At 34.2% G+C, this 23,760-nt stretch overlaps 1 protein-coding gene and 1 long non-coding RNA gene across 2 annotated transcripts; one reads left to right on the top strand and one right to left on the bottom strand.

Moving 5' to 3' along the window:
* Positions 1-17,308: 17,308 nt before the first annotated feature.
* Positions 17,309-21,073, bottom strand: LOC131154252 (uncharacterized). Its single transcript, XR_009136397.1, has 2 exons — positions 20,610-21,073; positions 17,309-18,434 (listed from the first exon to the last, which is right to left on the bottom strand). It is a non-coding gene; the product is annotated as an uncharacterized LOC131154252 (long non-coding RNA).
* Positions 20,986-23,556, top strand: LOC131154243 (protein POLLENLESS 3-LIKE 2-like). Its single transcript, XM_058106897.1, has 4 exons — positions 20,986-21,786; positions 21,991-22,203; positions 22,349-22,504; positions 22,944-23,556. The coding sequence occupies exons 1-4, from the start codon at positions 21,583-21,585 to the stop codon at positions 23,313-23,315; spliced, it is 945 nt and encodes a 314-aa protein (XP_057962880.1). The 5' UTR covers positions 20,986-21,582; the 3' UTR covers positions 23,316-23,556.
* The last annotated feature ends 204 nt before the right edge of the window (positions 23,557-23,760 follow it).

The raw sequence follows: 23,760 nt of genomic DNA, 5'->3' as shown, positions 1-23,760 counted from the left end.
CTATAATTTAGTTCATGACTTTAAGCAAATGAATAAAGGTTCTATGGGAAAATGGTCTGGTACCTCTTCAAATGAGTCATACTCTCGAAAGGTACAGAGTTATGATAAGTCCCGACCAGCGCAATTAGGTGAAGGCACCTCTCTAGGGAGCAATCCCACAGTCTAGAAGCCTATGGACAAGGGAAAAATACCCATGACTAGATCCTCTCACCAAAGTTTTGGCAATGCAGTGTGTTTCAGGTGCCATAAACAAGGACACTTGGCCAAATAATGTCCCACCAGGAACTTGGCTCTTGATAGGGAAGATGGTGAGGACGAGCCTGAGGAGGATCAAGTATATGTTCCTGAAGTTGTGCCTAGTGAGGATGAGTTATCAAGTGAGCCAGATGAGAGTGCCTAGTTGAGTGCAATAAGACTCATTATGATCATTTCCAAGGATCAGGAGGACTAGCGTTGCACTTCTATTTTCCATACTTACATCAAGTGTGAGAATAAAAGTTGCAAGATAATCATAGATGGTTGTAGTTGCATGAATGTTGTGTCTAAATCCGTAACTAAGAAGTTGGGATTGAAGGTTGAGTCACACCCACAACTATATAGGGTGGCTTGGGTTGATGCCAATACCATGCCCATAAGTGATAGATACCTAGTCCCCATTAGGATTGGTGATTATGAGGGCAAGACTTGGTGCGATGTCATTCTTATGGACGTTGCCCATATTTTGTTAGTACAACCTTGGTTGTATGATCTGGATGTCTCACATAATGGACACGCCAACACTTATTCCTTTAGGTGTAATGGCAAGAGAATTGTTTGAGTCCACTAGAGCCAAAAGGTAAGAAAAGGAAAAGACAAAAACTAGTGGAAAATCATCGAATATCATGAGTAAAACAGTTTGAGCAGGAGATTCGCAATACACAAGTAGTGTATGTGGTTGTTACTAGGGAGACTGAGACATCCCTTCCTAAGCATGAAACACCACTAGAAGTATCACTCATACTTTATGAGTTTAAGGATGTCATCTCTGAGCCACCTAGTGAGTTACCTCCCAAGAGAGACATTCAACATGTCATTGACCTTGTTCCTGGTTCATCTTTGTCTAATTTACCACATTATAGAATGAACTCTAGGGAACAAAAGGAGTTGATGAAACAAGTGAATGAAATGAGAGAAAAGGGCATCATTCAAGCGAGCATGAGTCCATATTCCCGCCTTACGTTCCTCACTCCCAAGAAAGATGACACTTGGAGGATGTGCATCAATAGTAAAGCAATCAACAAGATCACCGTCAAGTATAAGTTTCCCATACCTAGACTAGATGATATGTTTGATCAGATGGTAGGATCCAATATTTTTTCAAAGAATAGACCTTAAAAGTGGAAACCATCAAATTACTATCAAACTGAGAGATGAGTGCAAAACTACCTTCAAGATGAAGGATGGGTTATATAAGTGGTTAGTCATGCAATTTGGGCTAACTAACGCACCGAGTACTTTCATGAGAGTTATGACTCATACATTAAAGCATTTCATTGGACACTTCCTTGTAGTCTACTTTGATGATATATTGATCTATAGCCAAACTAAGAACGAGCACCTTGTCCATTTAAAGAGAGTGTTTGAGGTTTTGAGGGAGGAAAGTTGTATGCTAATTTAAAGAAGTGTACTTTCATGACTACACACGTCATCTTCCTTGGTTTTGTTGTGTCTGAGCATGACATTTATGTTGACCCTGATAAGGTCAAAGCCATTAGAGATTGGCTTACTCTTCAGAATATGCATGATGTGAGGAGTTTTCATGGGTTAGCCACATTCTACAGGAGGTTCATTTGAAACTTTAGCACCATCATGGCCCCCATTACGAACTACCTCAAGAAAGGAGAATTTACATGGTCGAAATGTGCGACAAAAGCCTTTTGGATATAAAATATTTGATGACTAAGACACCACTGCTACACCTCCCAGATTTTCAGAAATTATTTGAGGTTGCATGTGACGCCTCAAGTGTCGGCGTTGAAGGAGTACTTAGTTATAATGGACACCCCATAGCCTTCTTTAGCGAGAAGTTGAATGAGGAAAAACAGTGATATTTTACCTATGATAGAGAATTTTATGTTGTAGTACAGTCACTACGACACTGGAGACACTACCTCCTTCCTCAGGAGTTTGTCTTGTACTCAGACCATTTGGCCTTTAGGTACTTACATACTCAAAAGAAGCTAAGGCATAGACATATGACATGGGTTGAGTACGTACATAAATACATCTTTGTACTCAAACACTAAGCTGGTGTTGAGAACAAGGTGCTGGTGTTGAGAACAAGGCTGCGAATGCTTTGAGCCAAGTTGTAGCCACTATACAGACTCTTCATCTGAAAGTTGTTCACTTCAATAACATCAAGCAACAGTACTCTCATTGTAAATACTTTTGTGATATATTTTCTGATTTTCTACAGGGAGTTCCTAGATCTCACCCAGACTTTGTGATTCTTGGTGGATTTCTTTTTAGAGGAGCTAGACTAGGTATCCCATCCACATCTCTATGTGACCAACTGATTTTGGAATTACATGCTGGAGGTGTTGTGGGTCACTTCAGTAAAGATAAAATCATAGCTATGATTGAGGATAGGTTCTACTAGTCTAGTCTGAAGAGAGATGTTGCTAGGTTTGTTTCATAATGCCATACTTGTCAGACAACGAAGGGTAAGAAACAGAACTCAGGATTGTATACCCCATTGCCCGTGCCACACATCCCATGTCAGAATATTAGTATGGATTTGTGTTAGGTCTCTCCAGGATTTCCAAGGGAAATGATTCATTGTTTTTTGTTGTGGGCATATTTTCAAAAACGTTACATTTTATTCCATGCAATAATACACATGATGCCTACATGATTGCCACTATATTTTTCAGGGAAGTAGTGAGACTTCATGGTCTTCCCAAAACCATTGTTTTTTATAGGGATGTGAAGTTTGTGAGCTACTTCTGGAAAACCTTATGGGCTTCACTAGGTACCAAGCTCAAATTTTCTAGTGCATATCACTCGCATACTAATAAACAGACTGAAGTGGTGAAGAGGAGCCTTGGGGACCTATTGAGATGTTTGGTAGGTGAGAACATCACAGCTTGGAATTTATGCCTTCCTATGACCGAGTTTGCATTCAATAGTTTAGTGAATAGGACCACAGGACTTAGCCCATTTTAGGTTGTTACGAGATATAATCCTAGGAAGCTTGTAGATCTCATTCCATTACCACCTGAGTCTAAAGTGAGTGAGCAGGCTGATACATTTGCAAAGCATATACATGATTTACACTCTCAGATAAGAATGAAAATTAATTTAAGCAATGAACGTTAAAAATCTATTGCTGATGTACATCGTAGGTTGTAGGAATTTTGGAAAGGTGATATGGTTATGGTTTGAATTCGACACGAAAATATTCCTTTAGGAAAGGTAAGAAAGCTTAATGCCAAAAAGATGGGACCATTCAAAGTTTTCAAGAAAAAAAATTCTAATGCTTACATATTAGATATTCCTAATGATTTTGGTATAAGCAGTGTATTTAATGTTGAAGATCTCACACATTTTTTGGAAGCTAATTCTTTTGCAGAACTTAGTCCTACTAACCTTGCAGTTGCACCAGAAAAGCGAAATTTACCTTTGCCACCACCATTAGTCCTACTAAAGAAACTCGAGCAAATTTAAGATATTTTGGATGATAAAACAACATACACACAAGTTAAAACATACCAAAAGTTTCTGGTCAAACGGAAAGGGAAGCCACTATTAGAAAGAAGTTGGATTCTTAAATATGATGTCCTTCATCTCAACCCAGAGTTGTATATTGAGTACTTTTGATACAATTCTCTAGAGGAGAATTCTTTTCCATCAGGGAGAGATGATGGAAATCAACATGCACCTCAAATATCTTTCGTAGATATTGTGACATGTAGACCACCACCCGAAGTCCACCATTAGATGTGAACTTTATTTGCGGGTAATTTGAAGTTCAAGCCCAAATGATCACTTAATGGGCTTTTACATTTGATGAGTTTGAAGAATGAAATAAAGGACTTAAACTTTAGAGCAAGGAATTGAAGACCACTTGAAGATCCATGAAACAATGGACCAAAATCACCCCTCCCCCCTGCATTCAGCCACAACATGGGGAGACTTACAATTGAAGCTTCTATTGGAAGCTAGCTTAAAAAGAGGATGACAACTTGCAAGTCAAAGAGTCTTGGTCTTTCAAGAAGCATTTATTTCATTTTAAGTTCCTAGACTCCACTATCATAATTATTCTTGTTTCTAGGCACTTATTTCCTATGACAAACTATTTCCTAGGAACCTCATTATCTATGTTTTAAATGTTTTATTCAATTTTTTTATTTTCTTTAATCTCTTAAGAAGCCATGTGCAAATCATGTGCATACTCATGTAAGGCTATAAATATACATAACTTTTATTGTAAAATGGATCGTTGCATTATGAATTAAAAGAATTTTTTGCTTCAGATTGTGAAGATTGTTATTAAAAAAAAAAAAAAGAAAAGGTTACGTTCCATCTCCCTAGAGATTGGGTGGTGAGAGACCATGACGACCTCAACATCATCATCACCACTCCACACCTCACTCCTCTTTCATAGCTCACGGCCACAACCTCCCTCAAGCTTCATTCTTGCCTCAAGATTCCTAAGGTTCAATAAGCTTGTTCGTGGTGCAATTGAGTACTCGTGTGCCTTGGTGTTTGTCATTCCAAACCTCTTGGTAAGATCGTTTCAATTCCTTGTTTGTGACCATTTAAAACAATCCCTAAAAGTCCCTTGTAAGTCTTGAAAACCTACCCAAATTCTTGATTGAAACCTTTGTTCATTCTCTTTGAATCTTCCTAGATTTTCACCATGAACATGATTGCTAGTACCATGCTTAGGGATATTTGATTTGTACACTAGGACTTATGATCTAAGACTTCTGATATAGCATCTTTTAAAGTAAACTTGATTACTTGAATGAAATGATCAACTAAGAGCTTTTAAACCAAATCATATATGTTTTCAAAATTTTAACAACTTGTGATCACTAGAATATGTTTGTGATGTTCATGCTTGAATAATTCAATTCTCCCCTATGATTGTGATATTGTATGTGTGTGTGTGTGTGTGTGTGTTCTACAAAGAGGATCAACTGAAGGACTAGGGCTACTTAAAACCATCCTACATCAACTAGAAACGAAGATTTTAGAAAATTAATTTGGTTTTATGCCTAGAAGATTAACAACAGAAGCAATTTATCTTTTGATAAGTTTAATGAAAAAGTTTAGGGAAAAGAAGAGGGACTAACAAATGGTTTCTATTAATCTAGAGAAAACATATAATCAAGTACTTAGGGACTTTCTTTGATGAGTCTTAAAAAAGAAAGAGGTTTACAGTAGATATATTGAGGTCATTAAAAAATATATATGAGAGAGTAATGATTAGCATTAGAACTGTAGGAGGAGAATCTAAAGATTTTCAAATTACAATAGTTGTACATTAAAGCTCTACTTTTAACCCTTATATTTTTACTTTAATAATTGATGAACTTACTAGGAATATTCAAAATGAGATCCTTGGTGTATGTTGTTTGCAAATGATATCGTGTTGATTGATGATAGTACGAGCAAAGCGAAATTTAAGTTATAACTTTGGAGAGTTACATTAGAGTCTAAAAGGTTTAGGATAAGTAGGAATAAAACAAAATATATGAAATGTAATTTTAATAATGTAAGGAGCAACAATAGAGAGAAGATTAAACTTTATAATTAAAATATTAATAGCACTAATAGATTTCGATATCTTGGATATATTATGCAAGCTAAAGGGAAAATTGAAGAAGATATAATACATAGAATTAAAACATGTTGAGAAAAATGGAGGAGTGCGTTAGGTGTGTTTTGTGATCATAAAATACCATTAATTCTATCGCAAGCATAGCAAAAGAAGTTTTAGGTGAATCCAAAGAAAGATACTTGAGGAGTAAAAGTTAGTAGTGGGATCAAGAAGTTCAAAAAGTCATTAAGACGAAAAGAAATTAGTATAAAATATGACAAAATTGTATAAATATTGAAAATCTTGAAAAATATGAAAAAGTAAGAAAAAATGCAAAAAAAAAGATTATTAGTGAAGCTAAACATAGAGCTTATGATACTTTATATACTAAACTTGATATAAAAAAGGAAACAAAAACATTTATAAACTTGCTAGAGTTAGAGAAAGAAAGTGTAAAAATTTAAGTGATGTAAAATATATAAAAAACAAAAATGATAATGTCTTAATTAGAAAAGAAACATAAAAGAGAGGTAGCAAAGACACTTTGATAAGTTGTTTAATGAATACCAAATTGAAAGATTGGACTTAAAAGTGGCAAATAAAGAGAAGGCTAAAAATAAGATATTTATGCGTAAGATTAGAGTCCTTGAAATTAAGATGACATTAAAAAAAAAAATGAAAAGTGAGGAATCTATAAGACCAAAAAAAATACCCATTGAAGTTTGAAAATGTTTAATGTATAAAGGAAATATTTGGTTAACTAATTTATTCAATACTATTATAAAAAATCAAGAAAATATTAAAAGAATGGAAGAAAAGTACGTTAATACATTTATACAAAATAATGGCGATATTCAAAACTGTAATAACCATTGTGGAATTAAGATTATAAGTCACGTGATAAAATTATGAAAAAAAGTAATTGAACATAGAATAAGGCTAGAAACGAAGATTTCAAACAAATAATTTGATTTTATACTTAAGAGATCAACAACATAAGTTATTTATCTTTTACAAATTTTAATGAAAAAGTTTAGGAAAAAGAAGAGACTTACATATGATTTTTATTAGCCTAAAGAAAGCATATAAGAAAGTATGTAGAGACGTTCTTTGATAGGTCTGAAGAAAGAAGGAGGTTTACAGTAGCTACACTGAGGTAATTAAAAAATATATGAGAAATTAGTGATTAGCATGAGAACTATAGGAGATGAATCTAAAGATTTTTTTTCCAATCATAATAGGTTTACATTAAGGTTTTACTTTGAACCCTTATATTTTAACTTTTAACAATTGATGAACTTATTAGGAATATTCAAAACGAGATCCTTGGTGTATGTTGTTTGCAAATGATATCATATTGATTGATGATAGTATGAGTGGAGAGGAATCTAAATTAAAACTTTGGAGAGCCACATTAGAGTGTAAAGGAATTAGGATAAGTAGGAATAAGATAAAATATATATAATGTAATTTCAATCATGTAAGGAGCATCAATGGAGAGAAGATTAAACTTGATAATTAAGAGATTAATAACACTAATAGATTCAAATATCTTGGATATATTATGCAAGCTTAAGGGAAAATTGACGAAGATATAGTACATAGAATTAAAACACGTTAAGAAAAATGGAGTGCATCAGATGTGTTGTGTGATCATAAAATACTCTTAAAATTAAAATGACAGTTTTGTAAGAAAACTATAAGGTTAATTATATTTATGGTATCTGGGACAAGTGGCACTTTGAGAACTCCCCTGTGAGGCTCGAGATCCTGACACTTGCCGTTGGCCTGATGAACTACCAAGCCGCTTCCAGGAGCTTTGGCTGGAGCTGGACTGATAACTCTGAGGGAAGGGTCTCTTCTTCTAGTTCGCCTCTCTCCCCCCTTCCTGAATACTGGCCTCTGACGCCATGGCTCTATCCACTAGGGCTCTGTCCACTAGCTCAGTAAAGCTTTGGACCAATAACTCCGCCACCTGCGCGCGTATTGACTGTCTCAACCCTCTCTCAAACATCCGAGTCTTCTTCGGCTCGTCTAGGACCATGTGTGGAGCGAATTGGGACAGTTCCACAAATCGGGCCGCATACTGTTGTACGGTTATGGGACCCTTGGTCAAACGTAAGAACTTCTTAGCCTTTACCTCCTGAGTGGCAATAGGGAAGTATCTGCTAAAAAATATCTCCTTGAAACAGGTCTAGGAAATTAATACATACCCTGGACAATGTTCCTCCACCAACCTAGCCGATGTCCAACATCTCTTTGCCTCCCCCCACCAGTTTGAAGGCGGAAAACCAAACCTTCTGCTCCTCCGTGCATTTCAGCACCCCCAATAGTTTCTCCATCTCCTGAACCCAATCCTCTGCTACAATCGGGTTCGAGCCTCTAGAAAACGCCGATGGATTCGTCTGGGTGAATTGCTGGAATGTGCAGCCCTTGTTAGCCGCTGGCTGATCCTGCTCTCTGGAATCCCTCCGGGTTTCCTTCCTAGCATGTCGCGCTATACTGCACAGCACCGCAAAAGCATCGACATCGTTCTCACTGGATGTGTCCACATGGTAATCTCCCATGACATCCACGTCCTTTCCCCTAGAGTCCATCCTGTAAATGAGATAGAACCCAGTTCAATATTTCATTCTTATCATGAGGAACACAATTATTAAAAGAAGAAATACCATGACACGAAAATTCTTAATTTAAAAGGACAGGTCAAACAATCCCGACATAAAACCGTTGACATATAGACCTCTATCCCTACTCTAGGACAATTATATGCTCACTTAACCTCACGTCTCCACTTAGATTTCGAGTTTTAGCCTCTCAACCTCGAAATGAAACCATTGATGGATTTACCATGGTTTTCCTAAAATCGTCATTCCAGGAAAAGCACAGAAGACTGTCGACCAAGATCTGCCTCCAAGTCTCCAGACTAAAACCCACCTAACTTATTGACTCTTATCCTCAACTCATTTTAACCTATACTCTGGTAATCCTAAACTGGTCAAAGTTTGCAAAACCTAACAAACCTAGGCTCTGATACCACCTGCAATGCCTCGAACTCCTCCTGATCTCGGGGTACTACTTATGTGACGTCTGTGTACCTGATACCATCTCATAATAATAAACATGCAACGGAAGTAATACAACAATCTCCAAGGCATACATTACCAGAGTTCTAAGTTCTTTAATACATATAGGTTTCCAAACATCCATATTACAATCCAATCCAAAACTAGACACTTCTCGGTAAGGGTGATCAAGTTAATATCAGTGTGTGGGTAGCATGCCCATTAGTGTTTATAGAAAAACATCCATTCTTTATATAATCGAAAATAGTTGTTTTTACATCATACGTACTTATACAGTTGGAAAAACTTGATTCATTTTCCTGACATAAATAGTTCATTAATCACATAACATCATTTACATTAATATACAGATATGCATAAAAGATATTCCTTGGGACTAACGCCATGTATAAACCCTCATGGTTAGGGCTGTGCTGCCCGAAGGTTGGACTAAGCCTAGGATGATCAACCTAGACAAAGTCAAATATACATCCGCGTCTAACACTGTCCACGAAGGCATCTGCAATTTCTTGCGTGCTCCGATTGCCCTACTATATCCTGAAAGTCCGGGCTTCCAGGTTAGGTACACCCTCTACTGAGGCTAATCGACTGAAACCACCCGCACCACTCTTACAGAACAGTGTGGGCGCACATGGCCACATATATAATTCCTAGCAATGGTACCATACTCATAACATAATGGTCCACAGGATTTCTAAAGCATATCATGCAATTTAAGTAATAAAACATATTTCATATTCATTTCACATAACCTGTCATTTAAAATCTCCAGCCCTTGGCTGTCATATAAAACTTGACTCACAGCCATTAAACATAATCCTGGCCCTCGCGGCCGTAAACATCATCTTGGCCATCACAGCCATAAACATAATCTTGTATTTTCATAAGAAGTTCCAGTATTTCACAAAAATTCATCATTTTGGTTACAAAAGAGTACATACATATCATTTGCCTACCACACAATTTCCTATACTTTAAATATAGCCTGTAGGCAACCAAGAAAACATAGCATATATAGTTTAAAACATAAAACCAAGCCTCACACCGTTCATTTATACTGAAATACCATAACGTATATCCTAGGTTTGAAAAAGAATCCTTTGAACGGTCAGCTTTAGAAATCTCAACTGAAAACATAAATATACTAACTTCATAAAAATTTCAAACGGTTTAATTTCATTAAAAAAAAAAAACTAACTTAACTTAATCCCCTTACATATATCTGAAAAAGAATCCAAACACTTGAAAACTAAATCCTAGCTTTTTTCCCGAGATCAAGAATCTACTCCGCTAGGATTGTAAATATTCACTCTCAGATCCTCGTGGTAACTTCTGATCGTCGATTCGGGCGACGAAATGTGAAGAACCTTAGAGAGAGAGAGAGAGAAAGAGAGAGATTTAGCTTTCTTAATGAAGAAGCAAACAAAAATCCTATTTATAGCCCTCTTGACCTGGTCAAACTTGTTGACGAAGTGGCGTCTTTGTTGACGAGCTACAGAAGGACGTTTGTCCACGAACCTCTTCCTTCGTCAACGAACCCTAGTATGATATTTTCAATTCGTTCGAGATCTCTTTGTCAATGAAGCTCTAAATTTCAGTGACGAACCACGTTAGGACCTTTGTCGACGAGAACATAGACCTCGTTAACGAAGCCTGCTGTTCCCTTTTTTAAAAATTTTCCTTTCTTATCTAATTTCCTTATTTTCCCTGGTTTGGGTCTCTACATGTATAATGAGTACTTTCGACACAATTCTCTAGAGGAGAATTCTTTTCGGTAAGGGAGAGATGAAGGGGATCAACATGCACCTCGAGTATCTTTCGCGGATATTGTGACATGTAGACGACCACCCAAAGTCCATCATTGAATGTGAACTTTTTTTGTAGGTAATTTGAAGTTCAAGCCCAAATGATCACTTAATGGGTTTTTACATTCGATGAGCTTGAAGAATGAAATAAAGGACTTAAGCTTTAGAGCAAGGAATTGAAGACCACTTGAAGATCCATGAACAATGGACCAAAATCACCCCTCCCCCCTGCATTCAGCCACAACATGGGGAGACTCACAATTGAAGCTTCTATTGAAAGCTAGCTTAAAAAGAGGATGACAACTTGCAAGTCAAAGAGTCTTGGTCTTTCAAGAAGCATTTATTCCATTTTAAGTTCTTAGATTCCATTATCATAATTATTCTTGTTTCTAGGCGCTTATTTCCTATGACAAACTATTTCCTAGGAACCTCATTATCTATGTTTTAAATGTTTTAATCTATTTTTTTATTTTCTTTAATCTCTTAAGAAGCCATGTGCATACTCATGTAAGGCTATAAATATACATCACTTTTATTGTAAAATGGGTCTTTGCATTATGAATTAAAAGAAATCTTTGCTTGAACTTGTGAAGCTTGTTCCTCTCCTTATGATTTAGTGTAAGGTTACATTCCATCTCCCTAGAGAATGGGTGGTGAGAGACCATGAAGACCTCAACATCATCATCATCACCACTCCCCATCTCACTCCTCTTTCATAGCTCACGGCCACTACCTTCCTCAAGCTTCATTCTTGCCTCAAGATTCCTAAGGTTCAACAAGTTTGTTCGTGGTGCGATTGAGTACTCGCGTGCCTTGGTGTTTGTCATTCCGAACCTCTTGGTAAGATCGTTTCAATTCCTTATTTGTAACCATATAAAACAATCCCTAAAAGTCCCTTATAAGTCTTGAAAACCTACCCAAATTCTTAATTAAAAACCTTGTTCATTCTTTTTGAATCTTCCTAAATTTTCAACATGAACATGATTGCTGGTACCATGCTTAGGGATATTTTATTTGCACGCTAGGACTTATGATCTAAGACTTCTAATATAGCATCTTTTAAAGTGAACTTGATTACTTGAATGAAATGATCAACTAAGAGCTTTTAAACCAAATCAAATACGGTTTCAAAATCTTAACAACTTGTGATCACTAGAATATGTTTGTGATGTTCATGCTTGAATAATTCAATTCTCCCCTATGATTGTGATATTGTGTGTGTGCTACAAAGAGGGTCAACCGTAGGACTAAGGCTACTTAAAACCGTCCTACATCAACTTGAAACGAAGATTTTAGAAAATTAATTTGGTTTTATGCCTAGAAGATTAATAATGGAAGCAATTTATCTTTTAAGAAGTTTAATGAAAAGGTTTAAGGAAAAGAAGATGGACTAACAAATGATTTTTATTAATCTAGAGAAAACATATAATAAAGTACCTAGTGACGTTCTTTGATGAGTCTTAAAAAAGAAAAAGGTTTACAATAGATATATTGAGGTGATTAAAAATATATATGAGAGAGTAATGATTAGCATTAGAACTGTAGGAGGAGAATCTAAAGATTTTCAAATTACAATAGGTGTACATTAAAACTCTACTTTGAACCCTTATATTTTTACTTTAATAATTGATGAACTTACTAGGAATATTCAAAATTAGATCCTTGGTATATGTTGCTTGCAAATGATATCGTGCTGATTGATGATAGTACGAGCAAAGCGGAATTTAAGTTATAACTTTGGAGAGTCACATTAGAGTCTAAAAGGTTTAGGATAATTAGTAGGAATAAAACAAAATATATGAAATGTAATTTCAATAATGTAAGGAGCAACAATAGAGAGAAGATTAAACTTGATAATTAAAAGATTAATAACACTAATAGATTTAGATATCTTGGATATATCATGCAAACTGAAGGGAAAATTGAAGAAAATATAATACATAGAATTAAAACATGTTGAGAAAAATCGAGGAGTGTGTGAGGTTCGTTGTGTGATCATAGAATACTCTTAATTCTATTGTAAGCATAGCAAAAGAAGTTTTAGGTGAATCCAAAGAAAGATATTCGAGTAGTAAAGAAAGTTAGTTGTGGGCTCAAGAAGTTCAAAAAGTCGTTAAGACAAAAAGAAATTAGTATAAAATATGAAAAAAGGTATAAATATTGAAAATCTTCAAAAAATATAAAGAAGAAAAAATGCAAAAAAAAAAAAAAAAATATTAGCGAAGCTAAACATAGAGCTTATGATACTTTATATACTAAACTTGATATAAAAAAGGGAACAAAAACATTTGTAAACTTGCTAGAGTTAGAGAAAGAAAGTGCAAAGATTTAAGTGATGTAAAATATATAAAGAACAAGAATGATAATGTCTTAATTAGCAAAGAAACATAAAAGAGAGGCGGCAAAGACACTTTGATAAGTTGTTTAATGAATACCAAAATGAAAGATTGAACTTAAAAGTGACAAATAAAGAGAAGGCTAAAAATAGGATATTTATGCGTAAGATTAGAGTCCTTGAAATTAAGATGACATTAAAAAAAAAATGAAAAGTGAGGAATCTATAATACCAAATAAAATACCCATTGAAGTTTGAAAATGTTTAAAGTATAAATGGAATATTTGGTTAACTAATTTATTCAACACTATTATAAAAATTAAAGAAAATATCAAAAAAAAAAATGGAGAAAAATTACGTTAATACCTTTATACAAAAATAACAGCAATATTCAAAACTGTAATAACCATTGTGGAATTAAGATTATGAATAATGCGATAAAATTATGGGAAAAAGTAATTGAACATAGAATAAGGCTAAAAACGAAGATTTCAAAAAATTAATTTGATTTTATACCTAGGAGATCAACAACATAAGTTATTTATCTTTTAAGAAATTTAATGAAAAAGTTTAGGAAAAAGAAGAGACTTACATATGATTTTTATTAGACTAGAGAAAGCATATAATAAAAACATAGAGACGTTCTTTGATAGGTCTGAAGAAAGAAGGAGGTTTACAGTAGCTATACTGAGGTAATTAAAAAATATATGAGAGAGTAGCGATTGGCATTAGAACTATAGAAGAGGAATCTAGAGATTTTTTTCCAATCACAATAGGCTTACATTAAGGTTCTACTTTGAACCCTAATATTTTAACTTTTAATAATTGATGAACTTACTAGGAATATTCAAAATGAGATCCTTGGTGTATGTTGTTTGCAAATGATATCATATTGATTGATGATAGTACAAGCGGAGCGGAATCTAAATTAAAACTTTGGAGAGTCACATTAGAGTGTAAAGGATTTAGGATAAGTAGAAATAAGATAAAATATATATATTGTAATTTCAATCATGTAAGGAGCATCACATGTGTTGTGTGATCATACAATATCCTTGAAATTAAAATGAAAGTTTTTGTAAGAAAACTATAAGGTCAATTATATTTTATGGTTTAAAATGTTGGGCAATTAAAAAACAACATATGCAAAAAGTAAAAGTTGCTTAAATGCAAATATTAAGATAGATGAGTGATTTAACATTAAAAGATAAAGTAAGAAACGAGTATATACGCAATAATTTAGGCATAACACGAGTTGAAAACAAGATAAGTGAGGGACGAATCAAATGATTTGGGCATTTAAAATGCAGACCTAGTAGAATTTGTAAGAAGGAGTGAGTTAATTATCATTTCTGGCATGAAAAGGAGTCAACGTAGGCCTAAAATAATTTATAATGAGGTAGTGAGAAAAGATTTAATAGTCATTAATCTAATAGAGGAAAATGCTCTATGAATTGGCGAAAAAGAATTCATATAATTAAGTGGAATTTAAGACTACTTCTTGTTATTGTTTTTTTTTTTTAGCAATCAATCTCCTTCTTATTGTTGTTGTAATTATAGCACTATCGTTTCATGTGAGCAATTAAATTGTGGCTTCTATTATAATTATAGTGTCAAGTTTTAAGTGAAAATCTAAGAACCATTTAATTGTGAAAAAACACTTTTTCCTATTTTAAATTTTCTAAAAATTATAAAAATTAAAATTTATTTTATAATTTCTCAAATTAGTATGGAAAAGTAAAAATAAGGGGTTTGTTCACTTAAACAACGAAAAACAAGAGTCCACAAAGCAAGGCCAGCAAAGGATTTATTTAGTTGTGTAAAGTAGTTTTAATTCTTCATTTCTAGATTTCAAAATTACTAAAAAAAGAAAAAGACAACTTAATTTTTTAATTTTCTAAAAATCATGTTAGAAATTAGAAATTTAAAAATAATAAAAGATAATTTCCATTTTTCTTTTATAAATTTTGCAAATTGAAAGATTGTTGTTTGGAGGAAATGATCCTTTGATGGGGCCACCAGATAAAAGCAGTAGCATACTGAAAAATTGCATGAAGCTGAGGCAGAAGCTGGGCATATATTTTAGCAACTTTATTTTAATTTATTGTATTATACTATAATAATTTATGTTTGATACATAAGAATAGAACAGAATTAGGTAAAATATAATTAAATTTATTATTAAATTTAATCATTCAAATTTTCATTCCACTACATTCCCATACTGTAGCATTATACAAATCAAACATAAGGTACATGTTAACTAATACATAATATGCAATTTAATCGAAGAGAAAACAATAAGCATTGTATTAGTAAAACAAAAATACCACAAAGAATTAGAATAAATTGATGAAACGAACGAAGAAGAAAGAAGAATGCCAAATGAGCAATTAGAATAAATTGATGAAATGAAGGAAGAAGAAGAAGAAAGAAGAAAGAAGAGAAGGGGAAGAGGAAGATACACATGGGGGAAAAGAACATGAGTTCATTTCACTTCAATTCAAATTTATCGACAACCTAATATGGGAAATTTCGTATGTGCATGTATCTTAAGAATATATAGAGTAACTTTTTGTATAAATAGTGTGCGAAAAGACTGAAAGCCACTTAAGAAATAGGTTATTGATGAAATTTGAAATTAGAAGTGAAAGTGTGATTTACCCCCGATTGAGTCTCCTTCCTCCTCGGGATGTTTAAACCCCCATTTGGAACTCAAAAAAATATTAAAACAAGGAAAGGAAAACATCATTTTCACGTTTGATTATCATATATCAAATATACGAACAAAAAATTGATTTTATACATCATTAATGTTTGATTTTTCCTTATTTCTTATCATATTGAAACAAACTTTCATTCTTAATAGCATTTAGGGTCTGTTTGGATCAAGGATTTTGGTGGAGAAAGGAAAAGAGGGAGGAAATTCATTTTCCATTATATTTTTCCTTCTAAATCAAAATACCACTAACAATAAAAGTTGTTCTAATAAGATTAAAAATTAAGAAAAATTAAATGTTAATGGTGTATAAAACCAAACTTTTTGTTCATTAATTTGATATATATATATATATATATATATATATATATATATTTTCACTTTCCTTGACAACCAAACATGAAAAATTGGATTCCTTTATATTTTTCTTTCCTTTCTCTCATATTTTCCAATTTCCAAACGGGGCATTAATATAGAAGGAAAAAAAATATTAGAATACCATAATTTTGTAAACTCGTGCATTTGGAACTTGCACCATGCCAATTGAGCAATATTATCGATAGTTGATCGTGTAATCACCCAACATGGATAGGATATTGTTAAGATGATTGCTTTTGGAAACTTAAACCTCAGTAAATGACAATTTCAAACACTAAAGTCTACTTGGATCAAACTAAATTTTCTAGTTGAAAAGCGAAATCCATCAATCATCACAAAAATTTTGTGAAAGAAGTTCTGCAGTACATTATTCCTAAAGCAAATTAGAATTCAAATTTGTAAACTCTTTATTCGGATTATAGATCCAGCTTTCCAAGATTGATCTACCTGAAGAACATAGACAGACATAGGCATCATTACTACACGAGAAACTTTCCACTTTTTAAGATACCAAACGTATCTCATTTCTGATGCTGTCAAAGTTTTTATCAAATTTACGAAGAAATAGAAAGACAGCTAAACAAATAAAACACTGTCCTCGTTTGTCAAGGTTAATCCAACAAATAGTTTTCCGAATTTTACACACAGAGACAAAAGCACACAAAGATCCATTGTTGGCAAACATATATAAAGCAAATCTTGAATATTAGAATATAAAACACACACATGCACACCATAGCTGATCGCTGCTCTGAAAAAGCAAATCTTAAATATTAGAATTTAAAACACGCACATACACAGCATTGCTTTGCTGATCGCTGCTCTGAATTATCTTAAGGAACCCTGAAAAGGCAAAATCTTGAATGCACCAAGAAGAAGCTATTCAAATACAATGGACTTCATGGAGTAAATGAAAGCCAAAAATGCTTATTCTTAGATAGAAGCAGTACATACATTATTTCTAACCAGAGTACAAGGATCTTTTAATAAATAGACTATTACAAACAACGTTTTCTTTGATAGAAGCAATACATGCAGTATTTCTAACCAGAATACAAACAACTTTAGAGCATTCCTTAAACTTCAATAATATAACAAAAATATTAGAGAATATTAAAACAAATCATCAAATTGGTAGAAAGTAGAAACTTTGAGTGGACGGAAGCCAAAAGGGAAAAATGCGCAGAAAAATACGACAATAAAAACTAATATTAGAAATCAAAATCATAGAAAATTTTAAAGCACCAAATGGCAAATTAAAATAATCATATACACTGGTAAAAAATTGTAACAATCTTACCCATAAAACTTGCATTCTTTTTTTTTTCTTTTTTTTTTAAATATCGCCGGGTGTCCACGTGCGTTTTTATGCTCCGTGACTAATCCCACGCCCTGTGGATCTGGCTCCAAAATACCACAAGGAGGGTAAATGCAGGAGCCCAGGGGAAGAATCGAACCCGGGAGGCTTCATCAGCTGACCGTCAAGCGGCACTCCTAGGAAGTGACCTTGCCATCTGAACCACACCTTGGGGGCATAAAACTTGCATTCTTGGAAGTAGCTGATTAGGAGTGAGAGAGAAAATAATGCAGGGGCTTGGAGAGTTTTTTTTTTTTTTTTTTATGATCCTTAAAAATAAGTACAAAAATACTAAAAAAAGAAAAAATTCTTTCAAAAAAATGGTGATAAATGACATGGAGATTTAGGTTTCAATCCCAACTCAAATATCTCATGAAGATCCTTTAAATATATATATAACACACAAGGTCAAAATAGTAAATAATTAAAATGGAGTTAAGTGTTTTAAAATTCAAAACACAGTTAAAAGAACAATCACTTGTAAGAACCTTGAGAGCCTTTTGCAGACTTACCCTCCTAAACCATTTCACCTCTCTCCAACAGTGGCAACTGCTGCACCTGCTAGTTATATTTTGCACAAATCTGAAAGCCTAAATAGCTAGTCAAACAATTATTTGCATCTTAACTAACAAGTCATGTTATAAGCACACCAAAAAATAAATAAATAAATAAAAATCATAATCAAGCAGAGAGAAGAGTAAAGAACAAAAGGAGGAATAAAATCCGCCATGTGCATAAGGAGGACCTATAGGCACTCGTGACTCGTAAAGTATCATCTCAAATGATTAATTGTTCATTAAAAATTACAACAAAACAACATCAATGAATTATAGACTGCACATACAACAATAATTACATATTTGAATCAAGAATAAAACTGGCAAATACCTCAGCAGCGTGGAGTCTAAAGAAAGCTTCGAGTAAATTCAAGAGGTCAATACTTGAAATCTGAGAGTGAATTCAACAAACCTAATAAATATTAAAAATAAAAAAATTTTACCATAAAGTGGATGAAGTAGATATGATATAAAATACCTATACAAATTTTTGAGAAAGATTAGAAATTTTCCTCTTCAATTGTTCCATTCTACGAAATTTAAAATGCGCTGTTCCGCAGGGGTATAAGGAAATGTAAGGAGTTTAGAACAATAGTAGGAAATAGGGTCTTTTTCTCTATGCTCGAAGCCTTTTTAAGAAGCAAACACCCCAAACAAATATTGAGTTCTTATAACCATTTGTGGGTCAGCGTTAAGGAAAAACAAAAAAACAAAAAAGGTTTGTGTCCAATATAGACATCCACCTTGAATTTTACTTATGTTCTGGATTTGTAGAACTTATTTTTCAATATAAAATATCTTAAACTAACAATTGGTTATCTACAAATGCTGTGTTAACCATGGTCTTAAATTTCAGAATTATTTTTCAATATAAAATCTCTTTAACTAAAAATTGGTAATCTATAAATGACATGTGAAGTGTTAGCAAAACTCACAAAAGACATTAAATTAAGAACAGTTTGTCTGGAAATAGACCAAATAGTTTAAAAAACAGATAAAACTTGTGCGTTTCATTTTTTCCAATAAAATAGTTTCCCATTTTGAACATTATGAAACAAACTTGATTGGCAGAAGTCATTTTTCTCTTCTAAACCTTTCAAGCATATTTCTTATAGGACCCTGTTTGGTAATTGCCATTGCTGTTCTTATTCCTGGTGCTGCTGTAGTTTGATCTTTCAATAAAAAATTCTACATTACTACTATGATTTGTAGCTTACAATCTCGCATAAAGGTTCATAGGATGCGTCATAATAATTGTCTGCTTAGATTTACTAACTTGACTAGTTCAGATATTGGGACGATTTTGTTGGACAGAAGCTACTGCAAGGCTTACTGCAAACTTCACCCAATCTAAAACCTTTTCTTGCCAGAAATGGTGGGGATGTGATGAACATTTTAGCTTAACATTTCCCCAACAGAGATTTTTGTCAAGAGGGTATTATATAAAAGGCAATTTCGATATTGGGTTTAACTTGTGGCATTGCGGAGCATGTGCATTGTTTTCAATAATTACACTTGCAGGGAATTGAAATATGGGAACTGAATAATTTTACAGAAATCCAAAAGTCTTTCTAGAATGCTAAGGGTAATGCGCTAAAGATTAAAGCTGCAACATTATCAAGATTTACAAACATCATGTCTCGTGCAAGCACAAAATAGTGAGCGTGATGCTAGATTAAATTTAATGCAAATTGCCTCAACACGAGGGAAGGAGGACTGATTTACGTAGTTGGTTCTCTAATGGAAACTGCAAGGAACTATGAAGGAACCAATTATTTTTTTCAAATTATCAAAAAAGTGATAGAGAAAATAAAATATGAGCGAATGAAAAATTAATTTTACATATCATAAATGTTTAAATTTTTTAACAAATTAGTCATAGAACAAATTTAATTCCGGGTAATATTTGATATAAAAGAAAATATAATAAAAAATAATTATTAATTCTATTTTACAAATAAAATTCCTAATATAAACGAAATTAATGTTGAGTTCTCATTTTCGTAGCCTTCAATAAAATTTGGTAAGGCTCTATTTGAAACTTAAAAAATGTTGGGGGAAGGAAAGAAAAATATTAAAAAATTCATATTTTTATGTTTAGTTATTGGAAAAAAAGGAAAATAAAAATAAAACCTATATCAAATTCATAAATAAAATTTCAACTTTACGCACCATTAATGTTTAATTTTTTTAAAATTTTTAATCATAATAAAATAAATTTATATTTTTGATAATATTTGAGAAAGAAAATACAAACAAAAATAAGTTTTCCGATTATTTTTCTTTCTTTCATTTCCTTTCCCCTAATAAAATCCTTACTCCAAACAGCCCTAAAGTATATTGTTATTATTTTTTGATAAAAAATAAATTAAAATTCAACAACAAATTGCCCCTGCCTCCCTTTTAATATAGTACAAAATTATAAATAGTAAAACGAAAAAATACATAAAAATGAAACCATTCAACCAAAATTTAATGTAATGGTTTCCTCAAAATACTCGTAATAAAAGAAAAAACAACGAAAGAAAAATAGGAAAAGGAGGGATAATGCGAGGAACGCACGTACCTTTTGGATTCAGCGGAAAGCATACTCAAGAGATGGATGGATATCTGCGAAGGAGTGGAGATTGATTCGCGATTCCTCGAGTTATATGCAGAAGAGGGAATAAATTCATTACTGGATAAGAAAAATCAAGATAGAAATTAAGAAAATCTGGAGTTAGGTTTCAGGAGAGAGCGATATCTATCTGCGAACGAGTGGAGATCGATTCACGAAACCTCAGCGTATATGCGGAAGAGAGACTAATTTGGAATAGAAACTGAGAAAATCTGAAGTTGGGGTTTCGGGGGAGATTCATCTCATCTGAGGGTTGATCATAAGGCGGCAGGAAAACAGGAACCGCACGGAACCAAAATGGGGCGAAGAGAGAGAGAGAGAGAGAGAGAGAGAGAGTGAGTGAGAGGCAAGTTTCACAGCGCAATGCAAACATAAATGGGGCGAAGAGAGAGAGAGAGAGAGAGAGCGCGTGTGTGAGAGGCAATTTTCACAGCGCAATGCAAACATGTGCGCAAAACTCCACGCGCTCGCTCACGGAAATAAGCGCGTTCGCGCGCGGATAACAGCTAGTTTACAGTGTCTCTCTCTCTCTCTCTCTCTCTCTTCTCAGCTCTTCGCCTACGTCCGCTCCGCTCTTCCCCCTAACGGCTAGTTTGCAAATCTCTCTCTCTCTCTCTCTCTCTCTCTCTTCTCAGCGCTTCCCCTCGTTAAATAGGACGATTCCTCCACACTCTCTCGCTCATCTTCCTCATTCAGTTTTTTCTTTGACAACATGGGTACCTCCTCCTCGCTTCCGGCCTTCTAAATTCTCCTCCTCCTCGCTTCCGCAGCCTTCTAAATTCAGCGATCGCTCTCCTCCTCCTCGCTTCCGGCAGCCTTCTAAATCCGGCTATTGCTCTTCTCCTCGCTTCCGGCGGCCTTCCAAATCCGTCGATTTCTCTCCTCCTCCTCGCAGGAAAATCGCTATTCTATCTCTCAAACTATGCGGAACGCTCCTTCTCCTCGTTCCAGGCATTATAAATCCCATGATAATATGCGGAGCGATCCTCGTCCTCCTCGTCTCAGTCATAATTCTTCATCGGCCAAATCTCCTCCTAGGATGCTCAGATCTCGGTCTCAATTTTTTCATGTCGGCCCCAATGTCCCAGTAGGCAACTCTACTTACGCCGTAGCGAAGAAAGTTCAGGCAATGTTCTTCTGTGGGTTTCATTCAAAATGGCAATTTTTTATTTATTTCATGATCAATCTTAAATTAAATTGTTTTTTTTTTTCTTTTTTTCAAGGTTTTGGTTTAGTTTTCTTCCATGTAATTTTTTTGGGTGGGTCGGGTTATTGAATGGATTATTGATGAGGTTTTTTTTTTAAATTTCTTCTTGCTTGGTTTGATCAGATGGTGGACAAGGATCCGGAGAAGACAATTCCACTACTGTGGGCGGCCATTAATGCTGGGGATAGAGTGGACAGTGCGCTGAAAGATATGGCAATTGCAATGAAACAGCAGAACAGGGCAGAGGAAGCCATTGAAGCCATTAAATCCCTGAGATACAGATGCTCTGATGAAGCCCAAGAGTCTCTTGACAACATACTTCTGGATCTTTACAAGGTTGGTTGAAAAGAAGAGGAGCAAATAAAATAAAATATAAAAAGAAAAACGCCTCATTGCTTCTTTCCTGTGCTCATGTATTTTACAAAAAAAAAAAAACCAGTTCTAGAGATTAAAAGGACCGTTATTTTTAAATGTGGTACAGGCATGTGGAAGGCTGGATGACCAAATAGCTCTCTTGAGGCACAAGTTGGATCTCCTTTATCAAGGGAAGGCTTTCAATGGGAAGCCCACCAAGATTGCCCGTTCCCGAGGCAAGAGATTGCAGATCTCTGTTGACCAAGAAATAATTCGCTTACAGGTAACCAGGCTCTCTCCTCTGGCTTCTCCAACAACCTAATTTTTGTATGATTTTATGTTATTTTGAATCACTTCATTATAATATTTCTATCAAAAAAAAAAAAACCTAGCAAATCCCACTACTCAATGAGTTCTCACTTGAATACGTAGGTTTTTAAAATTATGATCTGATCGGATTGAATTTCGCAATCAAAAAATTTTCAAAGAGTTCTTTCAAGTTTTCTGGGCATCTAAAAATAACACAAAATTATAACTCGTTTTATATTAAAATTAAACTACTTTTTACGCGTACGTATTAAGATCTGCAAATAGAACGATACATACCCATTTTAGTTTGATGCTAGTATAATTAATACAATCCAAAATGAAAGAAGAATTCTGGTCAGACATGGGATATATTATTATTAACTTGAGGAAAAAAATTCTCTCTATTTCTTCAGGGGAACTTGGGATGGGCGTTGATGCAGCAGAAGAAGTGCTTAGAAGCAGAGGTGGCCTACCGCCAGGCCATTTTTCTTGCGCCAAATAACAATAATCAGATGTGCAATCTGGCCATGTGTCTAATGAAACAGGGGAAGATCGCCGCAGCCAAAAAGACCCTCCAGCAGGTGAATCCCACCGTGGCAGGCTTGGACTCTCCCCTCAGATCCTTCCAGAGTGCACAACAGTTGCTCGAGGACATCGAGTCCGGCAGAGAAACCTTGCCTCCTCCTCCTCCTCGATGGCAGCAACACACACTAGAAGAGGAGAAACACGGAATTCTCATCCTTATGTTAGACATCTTCACTGGTTTGAAAAGGTTGCACCAATAAGATTTCAATTTGAGTTCTCCCTGTGTTGTTAAACTCTCAACAACATGTGAGAGAGAGAGATTCACGAATCCTCTTGTTCCAAGTCTTTTGTTTTTCTCTTTTCCTCTAGTAAGTGACGAGTACTGTTGCAGCACCTTTCAAACATTTCATTTCTAGTGAAGAACCAATAGCTGTCAACTACTACTACTACTTTTTGTCTATCATCTTGTGCATCATCCTGTTTTAACCATTTTTTCCATGCTACTTCTTATAGCAGTTTAATTTTATAATTTGCATGTGCATTGAGTGTTGAGTTTCTAAAATGCAGAAATTATAATTTTTGGCTGCTTCTTATATTGGTAAGATGAGATTCAGTTTAATGCTCAAAATTTTAAATTTTTATACGAAAGTATTACCTCTTTATATTTCGTGCAGGTGAGTGATTCACAAAATATATTAAAAATAT

This window comes from Malania oleifera, chromosome 1 (genome assembly GCF_029873635.1).
Source record: "Malania oleifera isolate guangnan ecotype guangnan chromosome 1, ASM2987363v1, whole genome shotgun sequence".
Classification (NCBI taxonomy): Eukaryota; Viridiplantae; Streptophyta; class Magnoliopsida; order Santalales; family Ximeniaceae; genus Malania; species Malania oleifera.
The sequence above is the reverse complement of the archived record's forward strand: the minus strand, read 5'-3'. Positions and strand labels throughout refer to the sequence as shown.

Bases quoted from the DNA above. Each gene is read 5' to 3' on its own strand.
- LOC131154243 (XM_058106897.1), top strand. From the start codon at position 21,583: ATGCGGAACGCTCCTTCTCCTCGTTCCAGGCATTATAAATCCCATGAT. The intron at 22,204-22,348 runs GTTGGTTGAAAA...AATGTGGTACAG, and splicing joins TACTTCTGGATCTTTACAAG to GCATGTGGAAGGCTGGATGA. The intron at 22,505-22,943 runs GTAACCAGGCTC...CTATTTCTTCAG, and splicing joins AAGAAATAATTCGCTTACAG to GGGAACTTGGGATGGGCGTT.